We start from the raw sequence: 15,642 nt of genomic DNA on the forward strand, positions 1-15,642 counted from the left end.
TAAGCATTTAGTACTTTGTTAGTTTAAAAGTCTCTTAAATTTAGAAGACGGTCCAAATTATGTCTCCTTTGTCATGGGTCTATTAAGAATTTTGCCACTAGAGGGCTCTTAATACCATATTTTAGTCAATTTAAATGTATTATAATAATACAATATTGTAGGTGTTGGGTAATACTATCTTTTCAAGTAATATATCTTACAAAATTTTTTAGCTTTTGGAGGAGAAGAGTAATAGTTATCATACATTCTGATATGTGCAATAAGGGAGATTATGCATAGGAGTTAAAAGTTCAAAAGGAATCCAAAAGAAAAACCGAGTGCACAGAATGGAAGTCTCTGATGAGGTAACATTGGAGCTAAATCTTTTGACAGGCATAGAGGAATTTAGATGGGAAGGAAAGGAAATTACTCTGGTCACCGGGGGAAGTGTGGAGACATGAAATAGCCTTAGAGATTCAGGGACTTCTTGGCATTATCATGGATCAATTAGAAATCCATGACAACAGCCCAAGTGAAAATCCTAATATTAACATTCAGCAACGTTCAGTTTCCCACAAATGTACTTCAGCAGCCCATTCCCATGCATCATACCCTGGACCTCATTCACTTCTTATACAACAAATATTTATTGACTGCCTACCTATATGCACCAGGCACTGTTCTGGCTCTCAGGGGACAGTAGTGAAAAGACAAATGAGATTTCTATTGTTGTGATTTACAGACCAGTCAGGAGAAACCAACAATGAATGAGAAAAACAGGAAAATAGCAGACAGCAGTAAATGCCATGCACAGAATTAAACAGGACAATGTGATAGGGAGTGACTGGTTGTGATAGATTGGGTGATTTAGGAGGCTTGTATGATGAGTTACTATTTAAACTGAGGCCAGAATGACTCGAGGGAATCAGCTATCTAATGATCAGGTTAAAAATATTCTAGTCTGAGAGTACAATTCCTGCCAAGTATTGAGAAATGAGACCAGGAGGGCCAGTGGACTGACATAAGGTGTGCAAGGAGCAAAGTGGTGTGTGATGATGTCGGAGAGACACAAGATAAGACAGGGCTTTGCAGGCCAGAGTAAGAAGTTAAGGTTTTATTGTAAATGCAATGAGAAGCCATTAGAGAGTTGTCAGTAGGAGAGGGGTATGATCTGATTTATGGCTTTGCAAGTTATTCTGGCTGCTATGTAGAGGCTGAATATGAAGAGGAACCAGAGTAGAAGCACCGTGTCTAGTTACATTGCACTGGGGAGGCCCAGGAGGTCATGATGGCTTGGATCAAGGTGGCAGTAAGAGATGCAGGAAGGTGGACATGTTTTGGAGGTTAAAATAAACAAATCCTGTTGAGTTTGGAAACTGAACAGATGTGGTGCAATTTAGGACAGGAATGGGCAGAACTGATTGAGAATGGCAGCGAAACAAGTGTTTTGGGCATGGTAAGTTGGGGACACACAAATGGAAATGTCAAGTAGGCGAATGTGAAGGCCTGTGGATGTTAAGGACACGGGAATGAATGGAAGACTCCAGCAAACATAGGATAATGATTCTTAACTTTTATCCCAAAGGAAGCAAATGCTGCTATATTTTTTCAAAATTCATCTTCAATTCCTTATCAAGAGCCAGTACTAAGAATTTATTCTGAAACTCTGGTTAAATTATTTTTTGATGGAAAAAATTGAATATCATCAATGAACTTCCTTTCTCTAGATCTTCTTTTGATTGACAATATAATTCAAGACATTCTATCAATTTGTAGTGTTCAGTGTTGACTTGGGGAGATGTGCAATATCAACATCACCTGCTTCATAGCCCACTGTTGATATCAGTCTGTTCTCTTCAGTAACTTTCATGATTTTTGTCGCTTTTGATTGGTTTAGTTGTATTTTCACTTCTAAATCTTTTATCCATCTGGAATTTAGGGTACAGTGGGAAGAATCTAAATCTTTTTTTAAGATCATCTTAGTCAACTGTCTCGAAATACTGTATAAACCTAGGCTTTTTCTATTGATCTGAAATGCCATATGCTAAATTCCCAAGTGGATCCTGAGGTCTATTTCTGAAATTTCCCTTCTGTTTCCACGGACCTTATTTATGACCCAGGTTACGTTTTTATATTGAATTCAAATTGCATATATATTAGAAGACTTTTCATATCATCACAAAATCTGCATATTAAGTTGCAATGAAAAATACTTGCCAGTGTTCCATGAAGTTCTTCTGTTATTATAAGCCAATTCTTGTATCTGTTGCATCATTGAAAACTTACAATTTAGCTACTTTCTCTACTTCATATTCAGGCAACATTTTCAGGCAAACAGTTTTTTAGAAATTATTACTTTTTATGGATTTATCGTAAGTCTATAAATTTAGTGCAATTCAAAGAAAAATTCCATTTGGTAACTTTTGAGACTTTACAAATTCTATTGAGATTCCTAGAAGAAAAAAATAGATGGAAAATAGCCAATTTTATCAAATAATTATGATGAAAAAGAACTTTTCATTATCAGATATAAAACAAGATGATGATATGAAGTATTTTTTTTAGTTTCATTGCCAACAAGCTTTGTAATGTATAAACCATAAATAATTATATTGTGCAGAAGTATGATCTGATGATACAGCTGCAATGACAAAATAATTCTAGTTAGTTATCAAGATCAAGGAGCTTGCACCAGGATGTATGTTGACAAATTGCTTCTGTCATCAAGGAGTCTTAACTTCAAAATGGAATCAACTTTTAGTTGGGCTAAAGAGTAACATAAAATACTGAAAATTGTTAATTATATAAAGGCAATGTGTTAAATAGAATATTCTCTCTCTTATGTGATAATGTAAAGGCTGAGAGATGCCTGTTGCATGCTGAAGTACTGGGTTATCAAGGAGAAAGTTCTTTTGAGAAAGTCTACATTTTTAGTCTTCCTGCAAAGTGAGAAACCAGTTTGATCTAAATTCTGGAGCATTCTCAACTTTTTGAAGATGTGAATTGGAAAGCCTGGCTTGCTTTTTGGTCTGATATCTTTGGTATTTTTAATGGTTGTAATCCTTCTTGTAAGAAACAAATGCAACTGGCTTTTTAGTGGTAGGCAGTATCAGACCACCGAGATGTCCCATGGGCACCTCAAATTCAACATATCCACAAAAGAATTCACTACTTTTGTCCCACACCTGTCCTTCCTCCTTTCCTTGGTAATTGTATCCCCACCCACCTTATTACCTAAGCCGGACACTTGGGTGTCAGTCTCCCCCATCCCTGCCGTGCTTCTCTGTTCAGTCACCATCCAGGTGATGTTGGTCGTACTTCTTCATCTCTCATCTCTGCTGCTCCCAATGGCCTTGGTGCTTCCGCCTTGAGGCCCTGATGCCCCTACCTTGGACTTCTTACTCTTCAGTAAGGAACACTTTCCTTAGCTGGCCACCAGAATACTTTTCCAAATACAAATTTCTTCATGTTACTTTCTTCTTAAAAGTCTTTTGTGGGTAGAAATCCCAGACTTTGAGTGTCATCCGAAGCTCTCCCCAGTCTGGCCCTGCCTCTCCCTTAAAATGCTCACACACACACTCCCAGCATGCCTCACTGCAGCCATACCTGACTACTGGGGGCTCTGAACCCTCTGTTATGCTTCCTGTCTCCCTGCCTCACTCACAGTTGGCATACCCTCTCGCCATTTGGGGTGAAGACCTAATCATCTTTCAAAATTTGAACTTTACCATCTGGTAGTGTTGCCTAGCTTTACCCACCCAAAGAATACTTTCCCCACAGAATTGACTATTCTTCCTTTGAATTCTTCTTGTGGACACCTAATGTTTTGCTACAGCACCCACAAAAGTGTGTTATACATACGTGTTTACCTGCTTCCCTAACAGACTGGAATCTCAAGTCAGGGAACTTGCCTTTTTCTTTCTTTTTTATTCCAAGTATCTAGCAGTCCTTGTACAGTCAGTGAGTGAGAAGGTTCAGAGGTTCAGTGGAAAGGCAGAGACTGCAGTAGTGTTAAAACTGGTCGAGAGGAAGGCACAGGGCAGTACTGTGAGGAGAGGAAAGGAAAGGGTCGTTCACTAGGGGCTCTCGGCTTTGTGTGGTGGTCGAAGATAAGAACAGTTGGAGTAAATGGCCTCATGCTTCTGACTAGAATTCTGGTGGAAGGTGGGTTCTGTTGCTGTAGAAGTACAGGCGGTATTTGGTGTCAAATGAAGTTTGCTGCTCATCCTCTGTTTTCAAATATTAGCACACACATACTAAAGTTTGTAACACTTATCTAGGGCTTTATAGTATACCAAATTCTTTATTTCTATTAATTTATTTGACCCTTGAAGCAATTACCTCCCTAAGCTTTTGGTTTCCTTTTTGTAAAATGAAGAGAATAACTATCTCTTAGGATTGTTTACAAGATGTATTATATGTCTGGCACAAAAGTAAGTACCAAATATGTTGTTAAGTCATAAATTCGAGGCCCATAATGGTTAAATGACTTGCTCAAGGCCACAAAGGTAAGTTAGCAGCAGATTTAAATACAAATTTCAGATCTTATATCCTTCTATTATAATATTCTTTTTATTACACTAGAGTATAATGAGATAATATCTTCTGTATTACTTGGTGCATGACATCTTTAATTTCCTTCAGAGGCTTACTCAAAAGCAGGCTTTGGAATGACTCGATCAGAGAGCTGATTGCCAAAATCAAGCAAAATCTTAAACTTGGCTGAAACCAAATGCAAATATAAATAATATATTTATAGCTTGTATTGCTTTCTACTATCTCTATTTTACAGTTGAGGGTTTATAGCAGAGAATTTGAGCAGCTAGTACCTGCCCTCATAAGTTCTATAGAGATGTGCTCTCATTTTAATTGATTCTTAAAATACTGTTTTTTAATCCAGTTTTATGCCAGAGCAAGTGTCAGGTTGGGGCCCTAGAATGAAGGTAGCTGGCATCTGAAGTGGGAACTGGAACAGAAAGAATGGATCTAGATGGAAGCTGACACTGACAATCATACCCATCTGTCCTTGTGTTTTGTGTAGAGTTCTATCCAAGAAGAATGTGAAACCACAGAATGTGACCCGGAGATGAAATCATTAAGTGAAATGCTTTCAGCAGGTATTCTTCTAAATACATTTTTAGAATTTAATTTTATTGGGATTTTTTTGCTTACAAAAGTAAAGCAGGGTCATTGTAAAAAGAAAAATCAGGTGTTGCAGAAATATAATTGAAGTGAAAATTCTTCAAAATCCCTCTTCTGAGATAACCAATCATATGCATCTGTCCTTGTGTTAACCAATGTTAACATTTTTAAAATTTGTGCTCTCTCTTTCTCTTTTGATTTTTAATAAAATCAAGGAGTCATAGCATACAAATGTTTTTGTTGAAAATGACCTTTCTCATCCAACAAAATTGTTATTCTACATAGATACATAGAACACAATACATATTCTACTTAAATGAATAATATCCAACATTATGCTAAGTCAGAACACATTAATAACTTCTCTTAGTACCTGTAAAATTCCATCCAATAATGAAACTATTTAAATCCATACTGATAGGCAGGTTATTTCTAATTTCTTATTATAATGTTGTAATGATTATTCACAAGCACACATATGCAATCAGAAATTTCTCAATACTTTTGTATTTCAGGCTTATTCTGGAAAATAGCAATTGAATAGTTTTAAAATGTCAAAAGAGTGATATCTAATTTTTAAATTTTTTGTTTTTGAGATGAATGTACACCTTCCCATTAACTTTGTTGTTATACTTCTTTCCCAGTAAACTTCTAAGGAATATATTTTCTATATATTTCTTAGCATCTCTAACATATTTTTCATGTCTACTTCATCACTTTTTTCAGCATACTTTTGTTTCAACAGGCAACTAGGTTTATATCTTTAGAATTTTTCTATAACCCTTCTGAGGTAATTTTCCTGTTAGGAATATAATATTATAGTCAATTCATGAACTTCTGTCAGTAATGCCAATGTTTTCTACTTGGTAATCCCCAAATAATATATATCATAATGTCTAAATTTGGACACAATTTTCTTTCTCACTTTCTTTTCAGGTAAACGAATCGTAAAATAGATATATTTGAAAAATTATTAGTCTGCATTTTAGTAAACATACACAAGGAAAAAAGGGCAATTGCTTACCTGGAATTTTGTGGGGATATTTCCATTATTTTCAGTGCCTGATATCCATGAGTTAAATGTGCTTCTTTTAACAGGGGAGGAAAATTGTAATGATAATAAAAGACTAACAGTTCCTGTGTTTTTTACTATGTGTCTGGCACCAGTTCTAATTTCTTTATCTGTATTAACTCACAACTCTCCCAAGTTCTATAAGATAGATACTATATCCATTTTAATATCCATATTATAAGCATTGGGTAGAAGAAGTAGGAACTAAGAATAAAGATTAATTAGTATATCTTGCTTAAAGTCACAGCTAGGAAAGGGTGGGAGCTGTAAGTGCTCTGGTTTCCCTTTCTTATCCATTACATTCTCTTGTGATAATTTTTGTGAAGGGTGGGAATGGTCCTAGTAATATGTGACTTCAGATAAATCTCCTGATTGTGCATTGAGAATTAAAGGAGCATAGAATGTCTCAATAAAATTTCTAGACACAAGAGATTATCCAATCCAGTTTTTTTTTTCACTTTTAAGCCTCCATCCCTGTTTTTCAATGAACTGGGCCTATTTTTGTTGAAAAAATAAATAGACTTAATTTCATATATGGATCAAATTTATTTTTTCACCACTTCAGATTTTTAGCCACATAATGTCCAATTTTAAGAAATTAATTTGGCAATCATGAAATTTTGTGTTAACCATTTTTTTTGATCCTTTATAATGAAGGACAGCGTAATATGTCACTTTGGCATAAGGATTATTTGAACTGAAAGCAATGGAGAAGGTGCAGATGCAAGAAAATCTCCACACCCTCCCCCTATTTGCCTAAAAGCAGGACATGTATTTTCAAAGGTGCCTCCATCCTCTTGCTATCAGGAAGGACAAAGTTTAATTCCCAGAGACAGCTTTACATTGTATCAGCCTGGGGAGGGCACCAGGGTAATTTACATAACAAAATTTGCCAAATAGCCTGTATCTCCCTCCTTAGAAGCCTAAAACTGCTTTTCTTTGTCCTATTATTTCTCCACAAATTTGTTGTTCTTTGTTAAAGATGCTATATAAGCTGGAGTTCTAAACCACCTTTTTGAGTTACTCATTCTTCCCTAGGTATCTCCCATGTACCCATGACATATACATGTTACTAAACTAATGTTTTTTTCTAGTTTATCTATGTCTTATCACAGGGATCTCAGCCAAGAACTCAAAGGGTAAGGGGAATTTGTTTTCCTCCCCTACAATAAAATTGTTTTTTAAGTTATTTGAAAATGCTTATTGTATACATGCTTATTATATACAAATTCCTAAAATGTTGAAATATATATGGAGACCTCCCTGCAGCCATGCCTAGTAAAATTTTCAAGGCTAGCTTTATGAGCAGTTCTGAACTAATCACTTTTTGAAAATTTTTAGTAGCTAAATAAAAAGTTCCTGTATCAGTTCTTCATTTCCCTCCTAAAAAAATACAAAAATGTTATGACCTATTTAGAAACTGATGTAATCTGATTAATTTTAGCACAGTTGTTGCTGATAGAGAATGTTCCTGAAAAGCCATATTACTTTGAAGACAATGAGGTTGATTTATACCAATTCTCAACCCTGGGCGGAGTATACCACTTGGATATTTTGGAGCTTCCTCCACAGTGTAAACCAATGAAGGGCTGGATGATTGTGGAAGTAGGTTGACTCTTGAATCAAAATGTTTGAGTAAACTAATTTCTCATATTTTATCCCAAATGATCTACTGTCTAATGAACTTTAATCTTATTGAGCAAGAACAAAGGAAAGTAATTTTGAACTGTCTTGAATTGCTAATATTTTAATCCAGTACTATAGGGAAAAAAATCTAAAATATGTATTTTAAAACTAGAATTCATAATGTTAACTTGTTAACTTGTAGCATTATGTTTAGATTGTGCCAGTTTGGCCTTAATAATGATAGTCTATTTCAGAGGCTGGCAGACCTTTTCCTGTAAAGGGCCAAATAGGAGATATTTTCAGCTTTATGGGCCATACCAGCTCTCTTGTCAGTCCTCAATTCTGCCATTGTAATGCCATTCTAAAATAGCCATATGTAAGCAAATGGGTATGGCTATGTTCTAGTTAAACTTTATTTACAAAAATCAGTGGTGGGACAGATTTTCCAGGGGCCATAGTTATGGACTCGGGTTAGATCTGTGGTTCCCAGCATGTGGTTCCTTGACCAGAAGCATCAGTATCACCTGGGAATTTGCTAGAAATGCAAATTCATGGACACACTTTAATCTTACTGAATTAGAAATCCTGGGGGTGAGCTCAGCAGTTTGGTTTAGGAAAACACTCCCTAAAGTTTGAGAACCACCGTCTGCATCCCTGATAAAGTATGTTTGATGGACCAACAGCATTGGCATCACCTGGGAACTTGTCAGAAATGCAGAATTCGGGGCTTCACCTCAGATCTGCTTAACAAGACCCTCACGTGGTTCATATGCACACTGAAGTCTGAGGCATACCGATCCAGGTGGTGCACAGACCACACTGAGTAGTAAGGATACTAATGATAGCAGGCAGGCCGTCTTGCAAGGAGTTTCCCACTCCTGTTTCAATAAGTAGTGACACTGGGCACTAGTACCGACTTGGTCTATTTTAACTTTATGTCATGAGCTTGCATCCCAAGTGTACTCAGTTATGTTGTCATAGCCCCTTCCTCCTTCCTTCCTCGCTCTGCTGTCCATCATTTCTTCCTCCCCCTCATGTTCTTTTCTTCCTCCTCCCCCCATCCCTCTCCTCTAACACATCCTGTAGATACATCGCACATACTTCTCACGCACAGTCCTACCCATTAAGCACCTTAGTGCATTCTTGTATTAGAGCAGTATTTCTCAACTTTTTTTTTTCCCTCATCATCCCTGTAAGGACCATTTGTAGACATTTTTTTTCCTCTAAGCTTACTCACCATGAAATTTTAATATGATAGCTATACTGTGTATCTGTATTTGTGCTGTATGTATATCTGTGCTTTATACATAAAAGAATATGGTATTTTTCACAACCCCTCACTCAACTATTTTTTACTCCTTTGGGGGTGATATCGCCATTCCTTCCCCCTTCTCCCTATAAATGATAATGCATTTATTAGAGCAAACCTGGGGAAGGTAATTTTATCTGTGGCCACCCTGAAGATTCTATCTGATTCAGCCTTCCCTACCTCTGGGATATTTGAAGGACACAAGGGAGTCCAAGAAAGATATTTGGTGAAAGGCCTTCAAAACTCTGTCTTCATAGAAAGATCCCAGCCTGAGCTGGAGTTTCCAGGATTCATTTAAAGATTTGCTGTTTTTGAATTTTATCAGGGTTCTGTACCACCACTCCATGATCTCTCCATTTGGGCCTGAAGTGTCTTCCTTCACACGTATTTTACTCTCCTACAATAAGGAGGCCTTCCAATTTTTCAAGTCTCTTTTCAGTAGTCTCCCATTTCCTCTAGAATGTCCCTGACTTTTCCTCTCTATTCTGTAACATTTAAAAATTTTCCCCCTTCCCTAGATCTTTCTCTGCTACAGTCAGATAATGGAAAAATCTCCCTTATATGAGAAATAGCTATTAGCTTAATTTACTTTTTCTTCTTCCAACTATAATGAGATATAATTGACATATAAGATTGTGTTAAGTTTAAGGTGTAAAATGTGATGATTTTTTTAATTGAAGTATAGTTCATATACAATCTTAATATTAGTTTTAAGTTTACAACACAGTGGTTCAACATTTATCCATATTATTAAATCCTCACCCCCATCAGTGCAATTACTGTCAACATAGGAAGATATTACAGAATCATTGGCTATATTTTCCATGCTGTACTACCATCCCTGTGACCAACTTATATAGTGATTAAGAATTTTTATTTCCTTCTGTCCCTTTCATCTTCCCCACCCACCTACTCCAACCCCTCCCCCATGGTAATCACTAGTCATTTCTTAGTGTCTCTGAGTCTACTGTTCTTATGTTCATTTTGTTTTGTTTTGTTTTTATATTCCACAAATAAGTAAAGTCATGTGGTATTTGTCTTTGTCTAGCTTATTTAACTTAGCATAATACCTTCTAGGTCCATCCATGTAATCACAACTGACAGGTTTTCTTTCTTTTTTATGACTGAATAATATCCCATTGTGTAGATGTACCACATCTTCTTTATCTATTCATCTATTATTGAACTTTGGTTGATTCCATATCTTGGCTATTGTACATAATGCAGCAATAAACATAAGGGTGCATATATCTTTTTGAATCAGGGATTTTGGTTTTTTGGGGTAAATTCCAACAAGTGGAATTATTGGGTCATATGGTATTTCCATTTTTAGTTTTCTAAGGAACTTCCATACTGCTTTCCACAGTGACTGCACCAATTGACATTGCCACCAACAGTGTAGGTGGGGTCTCTTTTCTCCACATCCTCGCCAACGCTTGTTATTTCTTGTCTTTTGGGTAGCAGGCATTCTAATGGTATGAGGTGATACCTTGGTTTTGATTTGCATTTCCCTTATGATTAATGATTAGGAGCATATTTTCATATGCCTGTTGGCCATCTGTATTTCTTTGGAAAAATGTTCAGGTCCCCCACCCATATTTTAATTGGGTTGTTTTTTTGGTTTTGAGGCTTATGAGTTCTTCATATATTTTAGATGTTAACCCCGTATTGGATAAATCATTTACAAATATATTCTCCTATACTCTGTTACCTTTTGTTCTGTTGATGGTATCCTTTTCTGTACATATGGTTTTTTATTTGACATAGTCCCACTTGTTCATTTTTATTGTTTCCCTTGCTTGAGGAGATGTGTCCAGGAAAAAAATTGCTCATGCTTATGTTCAAGAGATTTTTGCCTATGTTTTTTCCTGAGAGTTTTATAGTTTCATTTCTTACATTTAAGTCTTTGATCCATTTAGTTTACTTTTGTGTATAGATTTAGACACTTTCATTCTCTTGCATGTAGCTGTCCAGTTTTCCAAACACCAGGTACTGAAGAGACTCTCTTTTCCCCACTGTATATTCATAGCTCTTTTATCATATATTAATTGACCATCTATCTATGTGTTGGTTTATGTCTGTGTTCTCTATTCTATTCATTGACCTATGGGTCTGTTTTGTGCCAGTACAATAATGTTTTGACTGTAGCTTTGTAGTACAGCTTGAAGTCAGGGAGTATAATACCCAGGCTTTGTTCTTTCTTAGGATTTCTTTGGCTATTCAGGGTCTTTTGTGGTCATATGAATTTAAGGATTATTTGCTCTAGCTCACTGAAAAATGCCATTGGTATTTTGATGGGGATAGCATTGAATCTGTAAATTGCTTTGGTCAGGATGGCCATTTTGAAAGTATTATTTCTTTCTATCCATAAGCATGGGATAGATTTCCCTTTATTTGTGTCATCTTTAATTTGTCTTATGATTGTCTTATAGTTTTCAGAGTACAGGTCTTTCATCTCCTTGGTTAGGTGACTGCAGTGTTATATTGTAGCTCAGTGACTGTGCTTCTAAGAATGACTGTAGTTAAAATTAACTTTGGAAATTCTGAGTTTTTTAATCTACATCTATTATTCTTATCAGCAGATTCTACTCATTGTTTAAAAGTAGGTTGTGGATTACTTTTTCAATGACTGAATGTGACTCAAAACTCTGCTGTTAATATTTTTAGGGTTTAAAAAGGAAAGGTAACGGGAATGAAATGTCTCAGTAAGTAGGGACTGGACTTGATGGCGTGTTCGTTATGGAAACATGAAATACATGCAGAAACTACTATTATACATTACATACTTCTGAAACAAAGTGAAAGTTTTGTTTTACATGTTTAGGTGCTCTTATGTTGGTTCATAGATATCTGTATATCCTCTTGTTGGATTGATGCCTTTATCATTATGTGTGTCCTTTGTCTCCTGTTGCTTGCTTTGCTTTGAAGTCCATTTTGTCTAAGTATTGTTACTCCTGCTTTTTTTCTACTATTTGCATATCTTTTTCCATCCCTTCACTTCAGTCTTTGTATGTTTTTAGGTCTGAAATGAGTCTCTTGTAGGCAGCATATAGATGGGCCTTATTCATTTACCCATTCTGCCACCCTGTGTCTTTTGTTTGGTGCATTGAGTTCATTTACTTTAAGGCAAGTATTGATAAGTATATACTTATTACCATTTTATTGTTTTGTGGTTGTTGTTGCAGTCCCTCTGTTCCTTTCTTCCTCTCTTAGACTTTGTTTTTTGATGGTTTTCTTTAGTGTTGTGATTGAATTTCTTTTTTAAATATTATTTGTGTATCTGTTATAGGCTTTAGGTTTGTGGTTACCATAAGGTTCATAGATACTTTCCAAACTATATAATAGTCCATATTAAGTTGATGATAGCTCTATTTCAAACACAATCTAAAAGTACTTCTTTTTTATTCTTCATCCTCCTCACTTTATGTATTAGATATCATAATCTGCATTTTTAAAAATTCCTTGGCTGATTTTTGTGTAGTTGGTTTTACTACTTTTGCTTTGTTTTAATTTCATACTTGCTTGATATAAGTAATCGGTGTACTACCTTTACTGTGGGTATATTTTAACTGATGAAAACTCTTTAGGCTTAAGAAAATTTCCATCTGCAGAAGTCTCTTTAACATATCCTGTAATACCAGTTTAGCAGTGGTGAATTTCTTCAACCTTCATTTTATCTGGGAAATGTTTTATCTCTCCTTCAAATCTGAATGATAATCTTGCTGGGTAGAGGATTCTTAGTTGAAGGTTCTTCTGTTCCAATACACTCAATATTTCATGCCATTCCCTCTGGCCTGTAAAGTTTTTGTTGAGAAATCTGATACACTGATGAGCTTTCCCTTACAAGTATTTTGTCTGCTTTCCTACTCTCTCCTTATCCTTGATCTTTGTAATTTTAATGATTATGTGTCTTGGTGTTGTACAATGTGATGATTTTTAATTTATGTTCATCAGTTCATTTCTACATTTTTCAAAAGATCACTTATACTTGTTTCTCTCTTCCCCTACACACCCTAACCAAAGTATTGGAACATAGACTTTGGGGTCCTGTAGATCTTTTTTTTTGAGTTGTGATGCCTCCATTAATGCATTTTGTAATCTTTGACAAATACCTGATTTCTCTAAGTCCTAATTATCTTGTCTACTAATTATATACCTTGTAGAATTACTTGATGAGTAAATTTCATCATAGAATCTGGCCCATACAAGAATTCCATAATTACATTCAAATTTAGTAACTGTTTTGCTCAGTCATTATTTTAATTTTGTTGTGACATTTTGTTAGTCAATCTATAGTTAAATGGGACCAAACTGCAGGGCTTATTAAAAATAACAATACATCTTATTCAGAAATACTTATATCTTTGTTGTAGCTTCTAACTTAGTGTTGTTTTGGTCATTTTTAAAAGATACTCAAAGAAGGACTACAGAAATATACCTATCCTCCAGAAACTACCGAAGAGTATGACACAGAGAATGCCTTCCCACCCATAGAGGTCACTCTTGAGGTTCAGAAGAATGTCATCTTTTTCGAGGATCCTAAGGTTGCAAGGTGGGATGCTGAAGGTACAGTACTTTGATAATTATGTAATGAAAATAGCTATAATAATATAAATCCTTAAATCAAAACAAAAAATGCAGTGTAAACTGAGATTCTAATCTTACATATGTCGATGCCAATTCTAGGGTCTTTGTTTTGTTTGCTCTTGAGGGAAAGGAATAGGAATTAGAGTTTAATAGTTTATTGAATTACATAACTATTAGTTTCTAAAGTATTCATATCTGCCATAATTTCTCAACTTTATGATTATATTATATTAAAAAAAGTAAGGAAATGAACAAAAGTATCAAGATAGAACAGCACATAAAAAACTAGTAAAAAGGCTATTCTCTTCTAAAATGACCAAATAATTCAGACTGGAATGATTAAAATTTGAGTGTTTTAATGTTAATGATTTATAAATTGCAAATCTTATTACAAGTTAAATTTGGGGCATGGGGAGTGGGAAAATGGGAAACCTGAGGAGGATGAAAAATAGTTATTGTATGCTTCTTTATAACTTTTGATTGTTGAACCATTGGAAAATATTGCTTACTCAAAATGTTAAATATCAATAAAATAAGAACAAATAATACAAGCTAATGATTCACCAATCATTAACAAATACCTCATTTTGGGTTGACTGGTTAAACTTGGAAAGGTCTTGGTTTTATGAAATAATGTATGCAGTTTTGAGGCTCCTAGATGAGAGTTGCATGGTAGCTTTGTTTTTAATGTGAATCAATTTACCGCCACCTTGGAACAGTTAAGATCACTAAGTCATAAAGGTATTTATTTTTTCTTTGTGGAGGCAGAAAATTTAGGAATACCAGAAAGGGTAAATATTTTATAGTTTAAACTTTTTTATGATAGGTACAATAGACCACATTTTTTCTTGTAACAGACATAGTCACAAGGTATTTATATTCAAAAAATAGTTTGTGTTAAAAACAGTATTTTCTATCAATACATTAAACTATAAAATATATCAAAATGAGCAATTAGGTAATTTCTTCCTTTAATGTTGCTTCAGAAGTTTCACTTCTACTTTCTTTTAAGGATAATGTTCTTGAATATTTACTTATCGCACTAAAAATTATTCACACTAAATTAGAATTAGAGAAGGTAAGTTATCCCAGGACCTAGGGAAATTTGTGTACATTTGGCTCTAACTGCAGTAAGTGGCAGTTACTGACATCTCCAGTGGTTCTTAAACAAGGGGGACATTTTTTGCCAGGAAATACTAGAAATGTAGAGAATTTATTTATAAGCAGTACTTCATTTTTACCTTTATACCGTGAAATAATTTTGTTAATGTAAAAAGCCAACAGAGGAATTACGAATAGCTTAGTTTGTCAGTATAATTATATTTTTTATATTTAAGGGTCAAAAATAGTCCATGGAACCCTCCATAAGAAAAGAGGAGAAAACCAAGTAGAAATGGAGAGGGCATCCTAGGGAGAGAATGATTCATTCAGTTGTTCCATAATTAGGTTAAACCATAAGAAATACAGAGATAGATAAATGAGACACCCTTCCTTCCTCTAGGAGTTTTCAAAGTTGTAGAAGTGGAAAACAAAGAAAATCGTAACACAATGGAGGAGGGTGCTAGTAGATCAAAGTGCTGCAGAGCCGAAGAGTGGGTCTGTCTGGAGTGTGCAGGCAGACTTCTCATAGGACGGAATATTGAACAGGGCCTTAAGAAACTGAGAGAACATTCACGTGCAATTCTTTGTGTGGTCAGATATTTTCATTTCTTTCACCTACATATGTAGCAGTGGAATTGTTGGGTTGAATGGTAAATTTAACTTTTTAAGAAACAAGAAACTGTTTTTCAAAGTACCTGTGTCATTTTATAGGCCTACCAGCAATATGTGAAATTTACCATTTCTCCACATCCTTGCTAACACTTGTTATCTTTTTTGATCATGGCCATTCTAGTGGGTGTAAAGTGGTATCTTGTGGTTTTAATTT

The 15,642-nt window shown here is 35.2% G+C and overlaps 1 protein-coding gene across 6 annotated transcripts in view; it reads left to right on the forward strand.

Annotated features, from left to right (window-relative positions):
• Positions 1 to 15,642, forward strand: part of DNAI7 (dynein axonemal intermediate chain 7) — a 52,054-nt gene that overhangs the window by 31,570 nt on the left and 4,842 nt on the right. For 5 of the 6 annotated variants that reach the window (XM_017658429.3, XM_037020416.2, XM_017658427.3 and 2 more), the window contains 4 exons: positions 5,021 to 5,096; positions 7,288 to 7,332; positions 7,638 to 7,798; positions 13,538 to 13,694. In XM_017658429.3, coding sequence (XP_017513918.3) covers positions 5,021 to 5,096; positions 7,288 to 7,332; positions 7,638 to 7,798; positions 13,538 to 13,694 — 439 coding nt within the window. The remainder of the gene's footprint in view (positions 1 to 5,020; positions 5,097 to 7,287; positions 7,333 to 7,637; positions 7,799 to 13,537; positions 13,695 to 15,642) is intronic. The other variant, XM_073223251.1, reaches the window with a different exon arrangement.

Source organism: Manis javanica, chromosome 15 (assembly GCF_040802235.1).
Source record: "Manis javanica isolate MJ-LG chromosome 15, MJ_LKY, whole genome shotgun sequence".
NCBI lineage: Eukaryota > Metazoa > Chordata > Mammalia > Pholidota > Manidae > Manis > Manis javanica.